Below are 22,869 nucleotides of genomic sequence, written 5' to 3'. Positions count from 1 at the left end.
GGTAGCTTGGCAGAGAGCAGTCAGGCATATACTTTACTTCACACAGTAAAACAGTGAAAACACCACACAAAAAGAACCCCACACCAAGGTAGAAAAATAGGACTTGGTTTAAAAAAATAAAACAAGACCAAAACGACAAAAATCCAAGTAGAATTTGAGTTATGCATTTTTAAAGAATAAACTGTGAAACATTGCTTAGAAGCAATAAGCACCAATCAGAGGTAAATGGTTGCACTAGACTCGGACAAAATCAAAAGTTCAGGCCGACCATGATGGAGTGCAGGCTGGTCACAGGAACCTTGTTGGGCCCGCTGAACCAAAGTACCTTAAATTGTGGTTGCAGAGCGTTCCGAACCACACTGTAGAGGCGATTTGTAGTTTATCCTGCTCCACGCAGCAGTGGTGATGCGCCAGTTCTGAGATGCGGCGAGGCAGCGGTGTGAGTTCCTGCTGCGTCGATGTCAAGGATCTGCTGTGCATTTGGGGCAATGCGGCAGTTCTGATAAGCTCAGAGGCTGCGATGTGGAGTTTCGTCATCGTCGTCAAAGCTGCCATCAATAGGGATGTGAGGACCTTGCGCCGGGAAAAGTGTTGCAGTGGCGGTTCCAAAGGTGATGCGCCGGTCCCAAGATGTGAGGTGGCGCTGAGATGTAAGTCTGGTTGCATGGGTTACGGCCCATGTAATTGAGGTCATGCTCACTCAGCAGGGGATGCGTTGGTTCCGCTGGAGCACGCACCTCAGGTCAGCTTCCAGGTGTCCAGGACCAAGGTGGCACCACTTGGCAAGACAGACTTGCAAATGGCAGAGTCAAGGTTCAGAAGCTGGGTGGTTTGAAGTATTTTATGTCCCTGAGACTTCAGATCCGGAGGCCAGCCAACTAGCCCCTAGAGTCACTTTTGGTTCTGGGATGGAGAGATTCAGGTCCAGTCCTTAGCACTCTCAGGCAAGAGGGCAGCAGGAACAGGTCAGCACAGAAAGCAGGAGTCCAGCAAAACAGCAGTCCATCAAAGCGGCATGCTTTCAGCAGCACAGCAGTCCTTCTTCCTGGCAGAGTATCCACAGGTCCAGAAGTGTACTAAAGTGGTGGTGTCTGAGGTCCAATATCTATACTTTGGTGCCCTGGTTCTGGAAGGTGGGAGAAGCTTCTCAGCAGTGACTTTGAAGCGTAAGAAATCCCCTTCCTCCCCTGCCCTGGCTCCAAGCTGGATGGAGTGACAATGCAGGGTTGTTAAGCCCTTTGTGTGTGGACAGGACATAGCCTATTCAGCTGTAAGTGAGACTGTGTCCAGTTCCTTCCTCCTTTTCTTGCCCAGGATGAATCATTAAGTCACACCTAAGCTCCCATAAGTGTGGCTGTCTAAGAGGAATGCACAAATCCCAATTGTCTGCCAACTACATCCAGTCATATTGCCAGAGACAGGCTGCAGGCACCAAATAGCTAAGGCAAGAAAATACCAACTTTCTAAAAGTGTCATTTTCAGAATTACAGTTTAAAATCCGACTTCACCATAAGTTAGGATTTTAAAGTGTGATTCCAGAGGCACCAAACATGAAGGGGGCATTTCTTCCCACTTGGAAGTTATACTTATAAGATTTAATAAGGCAACTCCAATGTTATCCTATGGGAGAGATAGGCCTTGCAGTAGCAAAAGACGAATTTGAGAGTTTTTCACTACCGGGACATGTCCAACTTTTTAAATACATTGCACCTTGCACTCTGGGCAGTTCAGGGACTACCTAAGGGGTGACTTATATGTATTAAAGAGGAAGGATGGGTCTGGCACAAGGTTTATTTTACCAGGTCGACATGGCCGTGTAAACTGCACAAGCAGGCTCTGTAGTAACAGGCCTGAGGCATATTTTAGAGGGATACTTATGTGGATGGCACAATCAGTGCTGCAGGCCCACGAGTACCATTTGATTTACAGGCCCTGGGCTCATGTAGTGCACTTTACTAGACTTATATGTAAATTAAATATGACAACTGGGGCAAAAGACCAATATGACCATGTTTTAAAGAGTGAGCACATGTACTTTAGCACTGGTTAGCAGTGGTAAAGTGCTCAGAGCCCCAAAGGCCAACAAAAATAGGCCCAGCAAAATGGACGAGCAGAGTTCGGGAGAAGACCACTCTAAGGACAACTTGTCCAACATCAATCATATAATCTTCATGGTCATAAACGTTTGAATAGTCATAAACATTTGGATATTTTCTTTTGTGTGGACCTCAGAGCACTTTTCATAGACCTATTGTTTTTATAATTATAGCACAGGGTGCCTGTGTCCACGCGATGAGCACCATCCTTTAGTATTTTCCTGAACGTAGACTGTTGGACACCAAGTGACCAAGTTCAAGCTTGCATTGCAGTATATGAGGCACAACAAAGGGTGAAACTGTAAAATAGAAAGGAAAAAATGCAGCCTTGTAGGCTTACATTGAAAGCTTAGAAAAATTGTTATGTCGTTTTCCAGTTCCAGGAGGTTCCCCTACCCCCATAATGCACTGCAGTGCCAGTTGCTTAGGTGAGCCAGTTCTTTTTTTCCAGCTTCTGTGAATAGGGTCTCAGAGTATATGTGAGGTTTCACACCTCTATTTTTTTAAGTTAAAGTTTGGTGAGCGTTTACTTTTTTCACATTCACCCGGCATCGTTTCCAAAATACTACTAAGTGAAGTGATTTTTTTGCTGTTATTCTGTAGGATGTTTCACCCATAAACACCTTTCCTCTTCCTTCTGTGGGAGGAAAAAGACTATCTGTGATCCTCCCAATGTCTGTTTAGATTGCCTCTTGGCTTTATGTTCATTTAAACAATGTGGAATTTGCAAGATGTCCAAAAGAACGTTAAAATAGTGGGACTTTAAAAGCCTCAGAGTGTCAATGCAAGACATGAGTGGAGGAGGAAAGAAAGAAAAAGAAGAGCCTGAAGAACTCTTCCTTTCATACATCCTCTGAAAAGCAGATAGCTGCTGGGACAGACTCCAACAGAGGGAGATCCAGAGTGAGGAGATGACAGACATTGACAGCACTATTCTCAATGGTGCTCAATAATGACATCTGAGGGAATAGCATTGGTGCCAAAAGTATCATCCCGGACCTGTTTTCCATGGCAGGATGGCTCGCTTATCGATTTCATAAAGATTACAAATCTATGAATTAGACACCTACCTCTTAAAGAGTTGTCCATGTCAACATCTAGACAGATCATCAATCCACATCCATGAAACAGCACATCGATTGATGCTGGTAGCAGCTCCATCTACACTGACATCAAAGGCCAGATACCATTTGACAACACCTATATCAATGTCAAAACAAGAAATGCCATATGGTACCTTCAAGGCCCCTATTCTCATTGAAATAACAAGGATGGATTGTCATGTTTTCCTATGATGCCGATACCCATGATGGCTGTACCATCACCATTTATTTTTTCACTTACCTCAGCAGTATCTCTACATTCATCAAGGTGCCTACTAATGTGATCCCAAGATTTTCCAATTCTTCTCCAACTGTACTCCAAAGAAGAGACTAGAGTGCCTATCAAAGCCTCCACAATCTCCTACAACTACGGATCTGCATCCACTGCCTTTCAGACCAATACAACCTGTAATCCCCTTTGAGGATTCTGTAGAGGGACCTTTGCAGCCATTGTAACTAGAGTAGACATGCTACAGCTCCTTCCCTAGACATCCATAATCTCATCATTGCACATAGGAGAGGAGAAAAAGGCACAGCTTTCCTTCCAGACCCAGATCCCCTTCATGTACACAACTGATACCAACTCATCTTATATGCCATATTCACCAGTGGCATCTGCCTCATGTGTTTCTCTCACCAGGATCACCACAACCGTCCATTACATTTTGATGAGTGGACTGGTTAAGCTAAACATTCTCTTAAAGCACCACAGATGATGGTTTAGAATATTTTAGAATCTTTACAGCAGAGAGAAGCTCCAAAGCTCTTGCTGACATTGGTGCTAGTTTTCATAGACATTGCAGAGCAGAAGTTCCTTATTAGGCCTTAAATCCATGCATGTTAAAAATATAAGGCACCTCAATTTGGTCCAGAGTTTTTTAACTCTGAACCAAATCTGATTCAGTAATAGTGTCTTCAGTGAGACATAAACATGCCTCAACACAAGAATCTACTGACCCTCTGAGGGAGAAAGTAAGTGGTAAGATGCTACTGGAAGACAGATAAGTGTGACAGTGGCAACATAACTGCTCTTCTGGGGAGATAACAACAGGAAATCTGTGGCCAAACGAGAGGTTTAATTGATGACCTACCCAAACATCAACAAGAGGTCTTTGCAGAGATGCTATACGAAAGCTCACTAGTACCTATGCAGATCGTTAGTGCTGCAGCTGATTTGACAGACTTAGCTACTACTGAATATTTATATGAGCTATCTATACACGGTTACTTCTAGCTCGAAACCAGAGGCACACTTAAAGATATTGAACCTTTCATTTTCATGATCTGCCTTGTTCAATCAGCATACATGGGAAGAGAATCTGAAAATAAAGAATAAAGCAGATACCCTGAAAGCTTTGACAGGAGGCACTAGTTTTACAAACAACAACTTCAGAGACATTCTTGGCTTTTAGAAGGAGCAATGAGATGTTTAAAAGCAAATATATTCTGTGCATTTTAAGTACTTTTTTGAGTTTGTGTACTTTTACCTCCAGAGTGTACTTACTGTTTGCATGGAAATCGTGGCATTTTTATTTTTCCAAGTCTCCTCAAACTGGAACGCCATTTTGGTTAGTGCTCCTGCTTTTTCAAATGTTTCAATATTTAAGTCGTCCTGCAGCGTGGCCCCTTTAACTATTAGACACCATTCAGGCATGAAGCCGTTTAAAGGCTCAGAGACAGTCTTGGCTTTTAGGAGTGGTGATGAGATGTTTTAAAGTTTAAAATCAAAATCAAATATACTCTGTGCATTGTAAGTACTTTATTGAGTTTATATACCTTTAACTCCTGATTGTTCTTACTGTTTGCTTGGATAGACGCAATTTGAACTTTTCCAAATCTCCCTAAACTGGGACACCATTTTGGTTCATGCTTCGGCTTTTCAGATGTTTCAGTATTTAAGTCAGCCTGAAACCTGGCCTTGCAATGGGCATCTGCTTCTTCAATGTACATCGGCAGCCAAGCTGCTCATTTTGCCATGGGGGGACAACAGCACTTAGTGTTACTTACACGAGAGACCAGCTTTTCAAAATCAGCTCTGAATATCTGAAGTTTTGCTCCTCTTTAAAGGGCATTGTAGGTGAACCAAAATATAATTCAGCAGATATATTGTCCCCCTCTTCATTTAAGAATAGTTTGCTACTGATTGTCTCGTCAGATTTGGCATTAAAATGTGAGCCTATTAACACGCACTTGCTTGTGAAGCATGCCATAGAGATAAATCTTCTAATTTCAACTAAAGGTTTGACGTGCTCTTTATTATTGAGACCTGAACATCGTCTTATTCCAGTATTCATTTGTTAAAAGCGTGCCCGGAAGGTTAGAAGATTGTACACCTTCCGCACCCCCCAAGGAGAAGGGAAGGATTGGCTATCATTTATAAATCATACTTCAAGCTGAAAATATTACAATATAAAGATTTTAACTAGGCCAAATTATTAGGATTTATTCTGAGCATTTCGGCCACCTGCTCAGTGGCTGGATTAGTTTGCTATTGCCCTCCGGTGCCTAGCATGGATTTTGTACAAGACTTTGCTGACTTTGTGTCATCTTTAATTCCCCAGTATTGGATCTTTCATAGATTCACATGCTTGAATCATTCTCAGTCATCGGATTGAGAGTACCATGGTACTGTAGATAGTAATAGAGAAAGAACTTGCATAGAGATTAATGTTAAAGGCCTTCACAGCTTATCAACATCTTTTAAAGAGAACCGAAGTCCAGCCAATCAGGTGACAATACCCAAAATCCAGCCAATTAGTCAACATCACTCTTTAGAACCCTCATCACAGAGGCTCCAGTCTGTCCCATCACATGTCGTTTGATGGGAGTCTCCCTAAGCACTGCTCAGTTGTTTCCACAGTTTTCTCATTCTGAGAGGATTTCTCTTCAGGTCAGAGTTTATTTTTACTGTTCCAGATTCTTTCTACCCTACCATGTCAGAAGCAACCAAAAAAGGACTTTTCAGGCCATGTGGAACATGTGGCAAAAAGAGGTTACACTCTGATGACCCTCACAAGGACTGTATTTATTACCTTCATCCAGAGCACAAACCTAAGGATTGCAAAGTATGTTGCACCTTTCCTCAAAAAACTCTTACGGACAGAAAAAGGAGTTTACTAATTTGGCTTCAGAGGCTTAAGGCCTTAAGGCTAAGGAAAACCCTCTTTCTGAGGAAGGTAGTAACGACTCATCCAGGACGCAAGGGATAGATCTCCTAAAAGTGTGTTCCTAGAATCACCAAAAAAGGCACAAAAAAGTCCCATCATGGGGCTACTGGACATTCTAGAAAATCTGAGGAGATTCCACATGCTCAAAAAAGGAGAACATTTCCTCAGAAAAGATACAATCAGAGCCTACAACTCCTTCTTTAAAGGTGCAGACAACCAAAAAGTCAAAATCCCTACAACCCATGACCAAAGAATTTAAACATACATCTAAAACCTCATCATCGACGACAGCTTCCGTGGTTACTGCCACAACTCTCACATCAACTTTCTCCTCTGCAACTTCTCCCATACTAATTTCATCATCACCACTGGCTTCCATAACTATTATTATCTCAAGAATCCTCTCAAAGACGGCACTGTCGATGAGAAAAGTATTCATGAAAATTGCAAGGACATCGTCGACAACAATCAAAATGTTGCTGTCTAGGAAACCATCGTCAACATCGCCGAAAATGAGACCATCGGCGCTAACACCATTGACAACAAGGCTGACGACGACACTGTCGATGAGGGACCTGCTAATGATGACACCATGGAAGACGACACCGTTGACGAAGCACCCATCAACAACAGCGCCGACGAGAGATCCGTCAATGAGGACAGCATAAAAAATGCCAGCGATTACTCCGTTGACGACAGTGCCATTTTCGCCACTAATACTGGCATATTCTCTCTCTATCAAGAAAAAAAATCTCCTGCAGAGACAATCTTGCCAGTACATATCTCACCTAGTACTGCCTTTTCCTCCTTCACATATGTTAGATGACGACTAGTCCGATGATGAGAGCCTTTTAGGAGTTGCACATGCCCCTTGAAAACACCACGTCAAGTGTCAAGAGGACGAGGATATTGAGGATCATTATTATGTCGATCAATTTTATTAAAATGACCAACAGCAATACAATCAGGTCTATTCCACCTATGTGCCACAGGAACAGGTACATTCTGTCAAGATGCTATTGGATTTACTTAACAATCTGTAACTCATGCTTCAAGAGTCTATTAGAAGAGATTTCCTGATCCGGCATCTTCAACACCTCTGCCACCATCCACCACGTCTCAGCATATTGGTACACCCCTTGCTTGACTGCTTACTCTGCCATTGCCAGTAACTACTCTACCCACACTGGCAAGTACCTTAGCAGCGCCTCCAGAGGATAACCATTATTCCTCTGATGAGGACAGAGAAGAAGGGGAAATTAGACACTCTACTTCTATTCCTAGCGAGTGGGATGACTGGATAATCCCAACTCTGACCCCCACCAATGTCCCCAGTCCGGGCAGACTCTCCACATTGGTGGTTTTCATAATATTATGGAAAGAGCAGCTAAAAGATTTCAGCTTCCTCTAACCACCAAGCAATCTGACTGCTCCTTATATGATTTCAATGAACCAACAAAAAGTCCATAAGAGCTGTCCCCATAGCGGATTTCCTATGGGAAGAAGGAATAAAGGCAGTGAAGAAACAGTACCAGCTGTGTTGTCCAGTGTCGACAAAAAATACAAGGCTCCAGATGATTCCTCATCCTATTTAATTGGTCATTCCCAAGCTGGATTCTGCCATAACACAAGCAGCTCAGTGACGCTCACGAAACCCATCAACCCCAATCACTGCACCACCTGATAGACAGGGACGGAGATTGGACATCAGCATGTACTTTTCCACCATGGCAGCCACTACAGTTACAGCGGCCAATTCCCTAGTGATACTAGGGTGTTATGACAGGCAAATGTGGTCTGACATGGCTCAATACCTAGACCTACTGCCAGAATATGCAAATCTGGAAGCTAAGAAAATTCTCTTGGAAGGTGAGATAGTATCAGCGGCAATCATAGACTGCGCCATTAATGTATTCTCTACAGGATTTTGAAAACTACCAGGATCTGCAGTACTACGCAGGCAGGGCTAGCTCAAGTCTACAATTTATAGGCCTAAGTCCATAGCAAGATCCTGAACATGTCGTATAATGGTGATGAACTTTTCGGCAAGCATGTTGATGACGCACTGCAAACCATCAAATCAGATACAGACACCACAAAGTCCCTGGAATATCATTCAGAATTGTTCTCACTCTATTAGTAACCTTTACACCTTCAGGAAAGCCTTGAAGACCTACCTCTGTAAGCTCTAAGGTTTATACATGCTTGGACTGGTAAATGTTAGTTAGCGCCAGGATGCCTTTTCCAGGTGACAGTTTGCACTTTATGTATAATGTTAATAGTAATAATAGTAATATTTCTAAAGATTGTGGATATTTCCTGTGTACAAGTTAATTCCTCCATAGACCGTATCAACCCCAACAACATCAGTACACTCGAGGCTAGAGATACCTTTATCAATGAAGGTCATCATAGTCCAAGTTACCACTAACAAAGCCTTCAAATCCCAGTGGGAGACATTCCTCTAGGATTAGGTAGTGGCAGTTCAATTACCCATCTCCGTTTGCCACTCGTGTGATGCGGGGTATATTTGGGTCTGGCGCAGTAAACTTCAGTAACTACCTTCTACTTTTGAAGGCCATTCTACCACCCGTTTCTCCAAAACCAACCACGAAGAACCACATTTTTATCTTGACGAACAAATGTCTATCCTGCTAAAGAAACGTGATCAAGCCAGTTGCATCTTACCAGAAGGTCCAAGGAGTGTACTCCAGGTATTTCCTGCTTCACAAAAAAGGCACAGAAGAGGAATACAGAATGATCTAAGACCTACTGCTCATGAACACGTTTATCAAGAAAGAAAAATTCTGGGTGCTTGCCTCACATCATATCTATCAGCATCTGTGACATAGTGAATGGATGTGTGAAACAGATCTGCAAAATAGAGATTTTTACAACCTCATAGAGAGACATCACAGAAAATTCATCAGGTGCACCATGAGGAACAACCATTTTCAGCTCACATTCCTAACATTTGGCCTAAATTACGTCATTACCTGGTCTCAAAATGTATGATAGTGGCAGCAGCGCACCTTTGAAGAAATTGAATTTTTACTTATATTTACCTAGATTATAGGTGCTGAACTTTGGGATGTGGGGTGACTGTAGAACCCCCAGAATAACCATTTCAGAATTCAGAAGGTGAATGAGCAATAAAGATGCCTTTAAATTCTATTTTTATCTTGTCATATGTGCTGTGCATTCAACCACAGAGTTCAAATGTCAGGCCATGTCTTCTGACAAATTGCTGCATATTATTTTATTATTTTATTATGGAGAGTGGTATTACTTTTTTTTCTCTGACAGTCTTGCTGGGGTACAGGACTCGCAACGGAAAAGCTGTAGGATGTCATTTTTTTCCCCAACAAACTGCTAAATTTAAATGCCTGTAAATAATCGGTGCAAATATTTCAAAATATATCATCACATTTTACTTGTAATTCTGAAGTTTGATGAAAACAAAGATTTTAATAAGATCCAAACAATTCAAGATACTTAACGTGGTAATGCGCAAATGATAAATAATCACTGAGACTCGATTCCGACACGTTATTGTTGGTGTGCTATTTAGTTTTATCAAAAAATCAACGTGTTTGAGCAAATTTAGTGGCCATTCCAGTAGACAGTATGCTGTCAATGACAGTGCATTGCCACACAATGCTTTAGTAATGCATTTGCGACGGTGGCCTCTAAAATGCACCATCAGCTACGTACGACTCCCATTCTCCTGCTGAATGGGTGTGGCTCATTTGGTACACTTGCTGTTTGTGTCTCATGGATATCTTAGAATCTCAGTAACTTCAGTGATATAAATAACATTGATGGCAGCTCCCCACTCTGAAAATAGTTTCAGCACCACTGAGTGGTTGCTAAAAGATCACAGTCAGGCAAATGTGAAGCCAGTTTTCATAACAACCTCAGAACTGCTACACAAACTGGGTCTCCAGATCAAACTTCAGAAAACAATATCTGCACCAGTCCAAAGAATATCCTCTTTAGGCACAACAATAGACACCATACAGGAAAAGTGTGTCTGTTGGAGGAGACAGTCCCATCTGCCTGGAACATATGCCATCTGCTGTGGTACAGTACCAACCCAATAGCCAAGAAAGCCTCTTCCCTTCTACACCCTTTTACTCATAGGGTTTAGTGCCCACAATGTGTGGGGCAAAGATACTACGAGTCTTAAGAGCCTTCACCCACGGAGTAAAATTGTGAACAGAAGAAAATACTGACGTAGACTTGCCTAGTATAGTTATGTCAGACTTAAGATTGCTCTTCAGAAAAAGTTGAGGCATCAAGAGGTCCTCTGTGTGGGTAAAAGGACGACTATTCCTCAGATGAGCGGCTCCAAGTCGAGGCCTTCATGAAGGGGTCTATTCCGCACTTTCAACATTGGGTATTGTGCTTCCATTCCACAACCTAGACGAGGAGGGGCCTACCTGCAGAGGAGGCCCAGGTGAACTAGTTTAGCAAAGGCCGAGGTACCAGACTTTTCAGAAAATGTTTAATTTGCTTTGGTCTCCAAAACCTTTGAGTTTTGACTTTTCTGAAAATTGGCCCTCCTCTGGAAAATGTTAGTAAACTTATAACCTTAGAGGCCCAAATGGCTACCTGGAGTTCACAGGAACAGGACCACTTTTTTGGATGTTTTTTAATCAACTTTTGGAAGATGCAAATAGTGAAACTAGATAAACGAAATTAAAGTATTAATTTTTAGCAGACAGTAAAATCATTTAAATAATGGGCTAAGCACCCATAGCTCTGTGGGTGATGTGCACATCACAGGTTGCAATATTTTTTGTTGAAACTGGATTAGGTTGTAGTATCTGCAGTGTTAATGTTTACCTAATGAAACTCATTGTATCTACTGCAGAAGGATGAAATGCTTAGTCTTCCCTTCCTCGATTTGAACTTACTTGCAGCTAACTTAAAGATATCTGCAGTCATTGTATTACCCCACTAAGATGTTGTACCATAATTGCAAACTGTGAACTGCTGGATACGTGTCACATAGGGACAAGACACACAGATAATTTTACAACCGAGGTGTACGTTGCCCACACTTCTCAAGAAGTCCCATGTTAGACGTGTATGGCTCATACGGCCCTGTTAAGGGTCTCCCTGGCGCGGGTGAATTGATGTAGCCCCAGTGCTTGAAATCGAAAAAATAAAGTGCAGGTAATCTGTGCCAGAGTACCTGCTTGTTTCTGAGAAGTGCCGGTACTCTCCAATTCAAAGTATTACGTTTTTCTTGAGATGTGCCGGTACTCTCTCTCTCAAAATAAAAAAGTGCCGGTACTCAGTACCGGACAGTACCGGCCAGTACCGGCCCATTTACAGCACTGTTGTAGCCCTATAGTCCTGGTCGTTACCAGTAGGACTTATTGTATGTGCCCTTTGTATTCTCACTTCAGTCGTATAACATTTTGGGGGGAAAGCGTGAGACGTGCCCTGGGGAAGATCGGAGAGCAGGAGGCATGTGGACTTCAGACGCCCAGTGGCGTGAGTGACCTACATAAGAAATCCATATGCCAGAGCGCAAACCTGGCGTGCCGCTTATCAATGAAAGGTCACGTAACGCAAAGAACGGACTTCATGGCGTGTTTTCAGAGCCCACAATCTCTCCTTTAATCAGCCTAGCTGGGAGGTGTTGGGTGGGAGCTGGAGTAGTGTCTCGTGTTCTATTGGACAGTTTTTTGTTTTGTGACTAGTGCGGTCTTACGCTGTACTCACTGGCCTACTTTGAACTTGTTTTGTCATTGGAATGTGTTCACATGTCTGCTGAGGTCAGGTTCTGGATACTGAACATTAATTAATCTTTCTGTTGATTTTTTTCCAGGTTAATAAATGGGATGAGGAGATTGAAGCTGGAACATTCCCTGGAAAGATTTGAATGGAGAATTCTCACATCCTGAAAATGAACGTATAGCCCACAATGTGGCCATAAACTGGAGTTAATATATAATTTGTGCTGTTTGTTTCTTCGTCATTCCTGGGCCGTCATTCCAGGCGGTATTTACGGAAGTGTTTGAAAGTTCGGGGCGTTATTGGACCCCTGATTATCTCAATAAATACTCAGGTACCGAAAGCTCGTTGTGCGCGCCTCTTCATTTCCTGTTTCTTTTTACAGCTCTCCATGCCTCGATTTCAGTGGATGTTGAGATAAGTGAACCTTAAAACGTGCACCACCTTACACGATGCCCTGCTCCTTGGTCGCTGTGGTTTTGTTGCTGTATGGTATATTCTTAGCCCTTGAAGTACGTATCCAACCGGCCTGTTCTTAACTTGTTTTTCCTCCACTAAGGAATATATCGATCTGTGGTGTACGCTTACCGTGATCTCTCAGGTCTAGTACCCATCCTGACATCTCCTCAGCAGACCCTCCTGCAGGGCGCTTTATGAAAGCTCGCAGACAGCAGATTTCATTTAAAAAACAGCGGGCCTTATAAGGCCCTGATGCAGAGTTTTGCATTGACAACAGTTCTCATGCCCAGAAGGGGGGCAGCACTCCCTAAATTACCACGAACCACCCCATGTGAAGCCATCTGGGTTGAGCGTTCATTGTGCATGGTGTGCTGAAAGTGATAAAGGGAAAACAAAAGAATGCCATGCGTCTTCTCAAGCTAGAGATAAACTGCATATATTAATGGAGCTTCTGGCCTGCTCGCCTATGGAATCCAGTGTGATCAGGTTGGAGGAGGAAATAGATGTAAGAGTTTGGGATGAATTGGTCAAATTCCGAGAGAACCTATTCACTTTTGTCACAAACAGAGGGCCAAGATCAGGATACATGGTTGCGTTCATGACTGTATCCATTTGACTATACGCACACAAAGGGGTTTGCCTGTGACCCGCCAAAACCGGGCTCCGTGTATCCAAACAAAAAATGCAATGGGTCTCGCGTTTGCTGGAGTTAGAGCTATTGGGTTTGTAAATTAATAAATGGACTTTTCTTGCCACATAAATTGGTCAACCCTGCCTCAAAATTTGGTATTTTCCTGCCACATAATTCCAATGGCCCTCCATATACTTAAAGTACTTCGATTTACCTTTGTCTGTCCGCAGGCATACATGAAAATGGCGCCATTTATCATCCTAATTTAAATCTGCCATTCTAATTCCAATAGAATACCTCACCACCCCACCATCGGAGTTGCTGGCTGGATAACACAATTTCCAAAACAAGACAGCCACGAAGGAGTTACAAGAGAAATAAACTAGAAGGGTCACCCAAATGTATCAAGAGTGTTCAAACAGTCATAATGTAATAAGGATGTTCAGTTGGTCTGAATCATGGTCATAATTGCAATAAGGGGAGATTGATAAAACATATAAAATTGCCATATAAATCCAATAAAAACCTTTATCAGAAAGAAACATTTGGCATTAGATTGTAATGATCAGAACAGCCCTTAGAGGACACCATAATGAAAATAGCATTTATAAGAAACAGAGTCATGCTACCATATAGTTAGCCCCTAGAACAGAGGTTTGCAAACCTTTTAATGCTGTGCTCCTTCCCCAGGCTGAAGAAAACATCATCAGGCTCCCCTCAGTATTTTTCACAATTGTTCTATTAAGATGGACAATGTTTAAATATGGCTTGCCCTAAACATTGAAGTTAAGTTATGTTACTTTTTAAAAAAAATATTAAGTTTTTTTCTGCTTAAAACAAAGCACTGTTATCTGCATAGTGCTTCTTTTGACCAGAGCCTGGAGCTCCCCTGGGATCACTTGAGGCCTTCCTAGGGTGGGATCACTTGAAGCCCCCATGGGGGGGGGGGGGGCACCACCCAGTTTGAAGACCCCTGCCCTAGAGGGTATAACCACATGAAAAGAAAATGACTGAAAGAATTACAGTGCAACCATATATTTAGTCCCTATAGGGCGTAGTGTCTTACATATTTTCAGGCACTAGCAGGCCTATTGCAATACTAAGGCCCTTAGAACATAAACTACTCCAACTTGTATAACAAAAGCTCCAGCCATGAAACACCTTAAAAAGGGACTGAATAATGGGAGGGATTATTATTTTAGGGTCCCCACTAAACTAATGAGGGGACCCAGAGATGACCTAAACAGAAAGAGTGCATCATGCTGAACGTTTTGGTGGTGGTCCCATTGTCCTGGGACCACACAGTCTGAGGAACGGGCAAAAATGTTTAAAAAAAAATTATGCTTGCAAAGTGTTATGGGTCAACTTTTCACGAATGCAGTGAATGTTTTGATATTGGCTCTCCTGCTGTGCCGGGAGAACCAGGTTGCTAGTAAAGCATTTATCAATTATAAGTGTTTTTGGGAAAACTATGGAGAGTGAAGGGGAGAGCTAAAATTAGCCATGTAACAGGGTCAGTCTGAAAAGCAGTAACAAAAGTGCCCCAAAGCAGGACAAACATAAAGAAATTACCAATTACATCAAGAGATTTTTGAAAGGCAAGCCCGCGGACAAGTAATCTATCCCCGCTAGTTACCTGTTTTTTTAGGTCGAGTGGGCAAGTGCTTTGACCTGTTGTAAGTATTGTGGGCTTTTAGCCATGCCCACCTAATGCCCATCACTTGATGATCCAGATTAATTGTGGGCATATATATTACCAAAGACAATCATGCAACATTGACACAACAATTTCATACAGAGTGAAAAACACAACGTAGTACAAATGACCAAATAAATCTATGAAGACACGTCTTTAGTTAATTTGAAAAATGCAGAAGGGTAGGAACATTCTGATGCCGGTGTGGATGTTGCTCTACGATCCGGAAGGGGTGAGTGTGTGGAAAATATAGAGGACTGCCTTAGGTGTTTTTTCTTTTAGTGCATTTCTTTGTTTTCAGTATATCTTAGTGCTGGTATAGCTCCTGGTGTGGCTCTTGGTTTGCTCTCTGTCCTCACACTGCCTGAAAGTTTCAGAATTCTAGAACAGTAGTGTGTGATACTTGAAGAACCCTTTTGTGACTCAAGGTCTACACATTTGTTATCACTCGTTTACGAAGATTGGATGGCAGGGTAGAGTGCATGCTAGAACACAACCACAGTTGATATGGCGCCTTTCTGCATTGGCTATATCTAATGGTGACAGTACCCTGACACCTAGCTATACCGTAGGCATAATACACAGCATGGACTGTACTCGCTTCAAATTTAATTCGTGTTTCTCACGGTAGACTCAATGTCTTGCCTTTTTCTGGTCCAAAGAAGACCTTAAATTAAGAATGCTGAAACGTGTTGACCCTTTACAATGGAGGAGTGCTTTCGAAACAGATAATTTTGTAATTTTAGGACTATGTGGATAATTGGTATTTGGTTAGGTCTACCCTTATCACTACCTACAGGTGGATCAAAGACAAACTCAAGTAGTAACATTTCTGATGGATACATCACCTCGAAGGCATGGTAAAAAAAAAATGGGCGAAACTGATATCAGCACGCTGACGAGGACTTCTTATAGCTCTGATGATGTGAGACTGAGTTTTGTGCCGAGCCGTGTTATTGTGACGTCCTCATCAATGTGGAGAGCTAGAAAGAAAAGATTTCTGTTGAATGCTGGCGCTTTGGGAGTATTCAAAAGATGAGGAATTCACAGGTAGATACTATATCCACCAGAAAAGGCGTTACTGAAGGTAAGTAACTTGTTCATTGTACACAAAAGACTGATGGATGGACAAGGAATAGATGTTGTCCTAGCACCCCATGCATTAGCACTCTTATTCAAAACAAGTCTGAACTGTATAACATACTCTTGCCTTCTTTTTCAGCACTCCATAGTTCCCCAACTATACTTGCGTTATACGCATAGCTTTAGAACAAGGCGGGCTGATCCAGATTTTCAGGCTCTGCCTATCATTAAGTGTGAAGTTGAGAGCAAGTGAAGCGAGGATCTGCTCCCTCTTGGGGCCTCTCCCGGATTCCTTGCTGCAACTCTTACAGTCTGTGATGCAGTATACGTGGTTAGGAAACCAGCCCAAGGTACTAGGACCCCCAGACTCAGATGTGCCAAATGACCCTAGTCCAGAAGCTTTTTCACATTAGGTTCTGACTGCACTTGCAGTCACTTTGTGGATGATGGATTCCTCCATAAAGCCACCTTCCATGAAGGACACTGCAAGTGCACTCACTTGAAACAGCTGTACACCGATTTGGACCTGAATTGGTGACCATGAATATTTCATTAAAACAGTCTCTATAATACTAATTTTGCAAAGGCTTTAGTGTTAGGACATATAGGCCCTCATTCTGACCCTGGCGGTCGGTGATAAAGCGGCGGCCAACCCGCCAACAGGCCGGCGGTCCAAAATATGCAATTCTGACCCTGGCGGGAACCGCCAACACAGCCCGCCGCATTAACACTACGCCCGCCACGGCGGAACAAACAAACAGCGCGGCGGTCCCCGCCAACAGCCAGACGGCAGACAATGTACCGCCCACCCTATCACGACCCACCAATCCGCCACCTTTTCCGGGGCGGGAGCACCGCCGATAAAAACACGGCGGAAACAGACTACGAACGGGAAAACGCTCACCTCCACATACACCACGCGAGATTCCGGCAGTATGGAACCCGAGTTGCAGGTCATCCCCGCACTCCTATACCTGCTCCTGTACCAGGAGCACGCCCGGCGGCGCGGAAGACATCGGTGAGTACTGCACCCACGACACAGGGGAGGGCAAAGATTACCGGCACACACCCACCCACCCACACCCACTACAACACACACATCAATGCATTCCCACAGATCACTGTCACAACCCACAAACCCCCCCCTTCCGAAATTATGCAAAGACCAAAAGAAGAGATCTCAAACGGGCAGATATATTGAAAAATGGACAGCAGTAATCCAAATAAATAAATAAACTATGTACAAAATATATACATCTACTAAATGTAGTCCAACCACTGTCCGTGGACCACAGGGGTCCTGAGCAAAGGGGCAAGGCCCAGTCCCACGACAAGAACTCCACGGAGAGAACACTGCAGGGGCATCAGAAAGAAAAAAGGACAGGCACCTCAGGGGGAAGGGAAGGGGGGGCACCTCAGCCACTTGAATACACAACGCCAGATCCACGAGGGGACTCCATGACCACTGGCCCTTCCTGGGGAGAGCAAAGCCACAGTCCAAACAGTCCATACAGTGGGTGGCCTGCCCACTGGGCCATCCTGGGGAGAGCAAAGCCACAGTCCATACAGCGGGTGGCCTGCCCACTGGGCCATCCTGGGGAGAGCAAAGCCACAGTCCAAACAGTCCATACAGCGGGTGGCCTGCCCACTGGGCCATCCTGGGGAGAGCAAAGCCACAGTCCATACAGTCCATACAGCGGGTGGCCTGCCCACTGGGCCATCCTGGGGAGAGCAAAGCCACAGTCCAAACAGTCCATACAGCGGGTGGCCTGCCCACTGGGCCATCCTGGGGAGAGCAAAGCCACAGTCCATACAGTCCATACAGCGGGTGGCCTGCCCACTGGGCCATCCTGGGGAGAGCAAAGCCACAGTCCAAACAGTCCATACAGCGGGTGGCCTGCCCACTGGGCCATCCTGGGGAGAGCAAAGCCACAGTCCATACAGTCCATACAGTGGGTGGCCTGCCCACTGGGCCATCCTGGGGAGAGCAAAGCCACAGTCCAAACAGTCCATACAGTGGGTGGCCTGCCCACTGGGCCATCCTGGGGAGAGCAAAGCCACAGTCCAAGCAGTCCATAACAGACTCCACTGCCACTGGAGGAGGCATGTTGGCCAGAGGACATCCTGCAGCCCTGCCCGAGACAGATCCTGCCCTGCCACGTCTGCCAAAGGGCCAGCGGTTCCTGCCTTGAAGGGCCCAGTTCAGCGGTTCTTGCCTTGAAGGGCCCAGTTCAGCGGTTCTTGAGACGGCGGGCCCCAGCGGAGCGGTGCTGGAGACGGCGGGGCCCAGTTCAGCGGTTCTTGCCTTGAAGGGCCCAGTTCAGCGGTTCTTGCCGTGAAGGGCCCAGTTCAGCGGTTCTTGAGACGGCGGGCCCCAGCGGAGCGGTGCTGGAGACGGCGGGGCCCTGTTCAGCGGTTCTTGCCTTGAAGGGCCCAGTTCAGCGGTTCTTGCCGTGAAGGGCCCAGTTCAGCGGTTCTTGAGACGGCGGGCCCCAGCGGAGCGGTGCTGGAGACGGCGGGGCCCAGTTCAGCGGTTCTTGCCTTGAAGGGCCCAGTTCAGCGGTTCTTGCCGTGAAGGGCCCAGTTCAGCGGTTCTTGAGACGGCGGGCCCCAGCGGAGCGGTGCTGGAGACGGCGGGGCCCTGTTCAGCGGTTCTTGCCTTGAAGGGCCCAGTTCAGCGGTTCTTGAGACGGCGGGCCCCAGCGGAGCGGTGCTGGAGACGGCGGCCATTCTATGGCCAACTGCTCATTGCCTGGTGGTGCCCTCCTGGGCAGCGGGGATGGTGCTCCTTCAATGCCCACCTGGGCTGTGGGTGGTGGGGCCCTCCTGGCCAGCTGGGCTGGGTCCTCCCTGGGCAGCGGCTATGGGGGTGGTGGGCTCTCCCGGGGCAGCTGTGCCGGTTCCTCCCGGGGCAGCGGCTATGGGGGTTGCGGGCTCCTCCTGGGCAGCTGCGACGGGTCCTCCATGGGCAGCAGTCCTGCTGCCTGACTTCTCCGCCTTGCTGCCCTTGCCCTCCTTAGTCGGGAGTCTGTGGCCCTTTCCTCCCTTTGGAGTTGTGGCTGTTGACGGTGGCTGGCTAGTGTCCTGGGGGGATATCGAATCCGGGCTCCGGCGGCGGCCCTTCCGCCTTCTGCTCCTCTTCCCAGGGGGTGGGCTGGCTGTCCCCTTGCTGCTGGGCGAAGATCCAGACCTGCGGGCTGGTGGGCTCCAATACCCCTGCACCCTTGTCAAGGGGGCTGCAGGGCTGGTGGTGGCTGAGGTGCTCTTTTTACCCCGAGGAGAAGGAGGGGGGGGCTCAGGGTCAGGAAAGAAGGTAGCAGTAGAGAGATAGATTTTCTTGGGACAATGGAGAGTGGAAGGTACAGTGGGTATGGGAGTGGAGGGAGAGGATGTGGTTGTAGGCGAGACAAGTTTGCTGTCTTTGGGTGCAGGTGCAGGAGCGGGAGGCTGTCGTGAGGTGGATGGCTGTTGGGTGGGTGGGTGGCTGTGTTTGTGTGGTGTGGAAGAGGGGGTGACAGACACAGTGGGAGAGGACACAGGGGACGTGTAAATGGCAGTGGGGGTGGTGACTGCACGTGTGCGGACTGGAGTGGAGGGTATGCTGGTGATGGAAACACTGGCTGATGGTGAGGTGAATGAAGGTGTGAGTGTAGACGTCACAGGGAGGGAGGAGGGAGACGAGGAGGTGGGGGTCACAGAGGTGGTAGTGACTGTTGGCATGTCTGCATCGGAATGTTGCTTGTGTGAATGTCTGCGTGATCTGTGGTGCTTATGTTTGGATGAGCTGCTCTTGGGTGTTGAGGTGTGTGCAGGCTGGTCTGATGGTGTGGGTGGGACAGGCAGAGGAACAGGAGACTGGGAGGAGGGAGTTAGTAGAGGGAGGCAGGAGACAGGGACAATGGCTGCCGTCAGTGCTGAGGCCAGAGCCTGGAACGATCGCTGATGGGCAGCCTGACCCGAATGAATGCCCTCCAGGTACGCATTGCTGCGATGAACCTCCCTCTCCACCCCCTGGATGGCATTCAAAAGGGTAGTCTGCCCAACAATGAGCGTTCGGAGGAGGTCAATGACCTCCTCACTGAGGGCAGCGGGGGTAACAGGGGCAGGGCCTGAGGTGCCTGGGGCGAAGGAGATGCCCGGCTTCCTGGCAGAGCGGGCACGGGGCGAACGCTGAGGGGCTGCTGGGAGGGCGGAGATGGTGCGCTGGGTGGCGGCTGTACCTGTAATGGCGGGGGGCACGGATGGTGCCACCCCCGCAAGGAAGCTCCCTTCCGAGGACGTGTCCGTGTCGCTGCAGGGTCCAGTCGTCCCCGTCGTGGAGCTCCCCTCGCCCTCCGTCTCACTGGTCCAGTCAGACTCTGTGGCATGGCCCTCCTGGGCCATGTGAGATGCAGCTCCCTCCTGCCCCGATGCCACTTCTCCTCCGCCTGATGATGCTGATGCACACAAGCACAGAAGGACAAACAAAAAGGGGGGGGGAGAGAGAAATAAAGAGATTTTGAGTACATGGATCACCGGTACAGTTAGCGGACATGACAGACACAGATGCCCCCTGCACTAAGTTGCGCACTTGGGGTCCGCTACGCATTCCGTGGAACATGCCCTACACGCCTAGAGTTGACAACTGCACCCATGGATGACACGGCCCAGGGATGGCTGTACTGACACACTACTGAGGGTGGTGGCTGGGGACACAGGGGCTTACGGGGGTGCCCAGCCTACAGATATCGCCCTGGCCTAGGGGGACCCACAGCCCTCCTCCCCCACCCAGACACCTCCACTGCGCGACAACAGAGTAGATGATGCTTGTACTCACCCCCTTGTGTCTGCTGTGCTGCCCTCACGCGCCCATCCAAATCAGGGTAGGCCACCGCCAGGATCCGGAACATCAGGGGGGTCAGTTGACGGCAGGCACCCCGCCTACGTTGGGAGGCCATCCCCAGCAGAGACTCGGCGGTCTTCTTGGTCCCGCGGCGGATGTCCTCCCACCTCTTGCGGCAGTGGGTGCCCCGTCGATGGTGGACCCCCAGGGTCCGGACTTCCTTGGCGATGGCACGCCAAATCCCGATCTTCTCATGGGCGCGGACCTATGTGACATGTACAGGGAGGGAGAAATACCACGTTCAAGTTTGTCTGCATTATCGTTGCCAGTGGCCCAACGCCCCCCATCCCCGCCAGGCCCCCCGCCAGGCCCCCCGCCAGGCCCAACATGCCCCCCATCCCCGCCAGGCCCAACATGCCCCCCATCCCCGCCAGGCCCCCCGCCAGGCCCCCCGCCAGGCCCAACATGCCCCCCATCCCCGCCAGGCCCCCCGCCAGGCCCAACATGCCCCCCATCCCCGCCAGGCCCCCCGCCAGGCCCAACATGCCCCCCATCCCCGCCAGGCCCCCCGCCAGGCCCTCCGCCAGGCCCAACATGCCCCCCATCCCCGCCAGGCACCCCGCCAGGCCCAACATGCCCCCCATCCCCGCCAGGCCCCCCGCCAGGCCCCCCGCCAGGCCCAACATGCCCCCCATCCCCGCCAGGCCCCCCGCCAGGCCCTCAGCCAGGCCCAACATGCCCCCGATCCTCGCCAGGCCCCCCGCCAGGCCCCCCGCCAGGCCCAACATGCCCCCCATCCCCGCCAGGCCCCCCGCCAGGCCCCCAAGCCAGCCAGTGGCCCCAAATCCATATTGAATCAAACTCACTTGTTGGTCTGGAGGACCGTAGAGTAGCGCATACTGGGGGAGGACCCCATCCACAAGTTTCTCCAACTCCTCTCCAGTGAAGGCAGGGGCCCTTTCCCCAGTCGCAGCAGCCATTGTCCCTTCCAGACCGAGGTCACAGCAACACTTGCAGTATAGGTCCTCTCCTGTGAAAGTTCAAGTCGCAAGTGGATAAGTAGATTGGAAATGGCGGTCACGTCCGCGGCGGTGCGTACCGCGGCGGTGCGTACCGCCACCGCCGGCGCCCTTCGCCATTGGCTCCTGAAACCCATAGGCTTCAATGTTAACCAATGCGGCTTCGCGCCGCGGTCTTCGCCCGCTGACCGCCGCGGTGTGCCACGCCAGCGCATTGACCTCACATCCCATTGTCACACTTCACAGGTCAGGCAGCCGCCATTTCGAGGGTCCACATGGCTCAATTTCAACTGCGTCACACAGGCCTAGGCCTTGCATAGCCACTCAGACACGCCATTCACTGCATAGAGAATCGTTTACTGTGCAAGCTGTGAGTACGTACCTGTGGGTTGCTTGACTCTGTGCTCCATGTTGTCCTTCCTAGGCACCGTCCGCTGGGTTTGGCGAGGAGACGGATGAATCCTCGCGTGTACCGACCGCTGGTGGACCTGTCGACAATGGAAGAACGCCACATTATCCTGACCTACCGGCTTGACCGGGCCACTATACAAGAACTGTGTGCCCAGCTGGAGCCTGACCTGATGTCCCCCATCCGCCAACCCACAGGGATTCCCCCTCTGGTGCAGGTCCTGTCAGTACTCCATTTCCTGGCAAGTGGGTCATTTCAGACAACAGTGGGAATTGCTTCTGGGATGTCTCAGCCCATGTTTTCGAAGGTGTTATCCAGAGTGTTGTCTGCCCTGATGAAATACGTGAGGAGCTACATCATTTTCCCTGAGGTGGGCGAATTGGCTACAGTGAAGGGTGATTTCTACGCCCTTGGACATATTCCCAACGTCATTGGTGCCATTGATGGGACCCATGTGGCTTTGGTTCCCCCAAGAGACAGGGAGCAGGTGTACAGGAACAGAAAAAGTTACCATTCCATGAACATCCAGGTGGTGTGTTTGGCTGACCAGTACATCTCGCATGTAAATGCCAAGTTCCCTGGGTCAGTGCATGACGCCTTCATCCTGAGGAATAGCAGCATCCCTTACGTGATGGA

The 22,869-nt window shown here is 47.7% G+C and overlaps 1 protein-coding gene across 1 annotated transcript in view; it reads left to right on the top strand.

Moving 5' to 3' along the window:
- The window catches only part of LOC138246412 (cytochrome c oxidase subunit 6B1-like), a 75,101-nt gene extending 62,644 nt beyond the window's left edge, over nucleotides 1–12,457 (top strand). Inside the window, exon 4 of the mRNA XM_069201008.1 lies at nucleotides 12,209–12,457. Within this exon, the coding sequence (XP_069057109.1) occupies nucleotides 12,209–12,262 (54 nt within the window). The 3' untranslated portion in view covers nucleotides 12,263–12,457. The remainder of the gene's footprint in view (nucleotides 1–12,208) is intronic.
- The last annotated feature ends 10,412 nt before the right edge of the window (nucleotides 12,458–22,869 follow it).

The sequence above is a fragment of the Pleurodeles waltl genome, chromosome 7, assembly GCF_031143425.1.
Source record: "Pleurodeles waltl isolate 20211129_DDA chromosome 7, aPleWal1.hap1.20221129, whole genome shotgun sequence".
Taxonomy (NCBI): domain Eukaryota; kingdom Metazoa; phylum Chordata; class Amphibia; order Caudata; family Salamandridae; genus Pleurodeles; species Pleurodeles waltl.
This window is presented reverse-complemented; position numbering and strand designations above follow the sequence as displayed.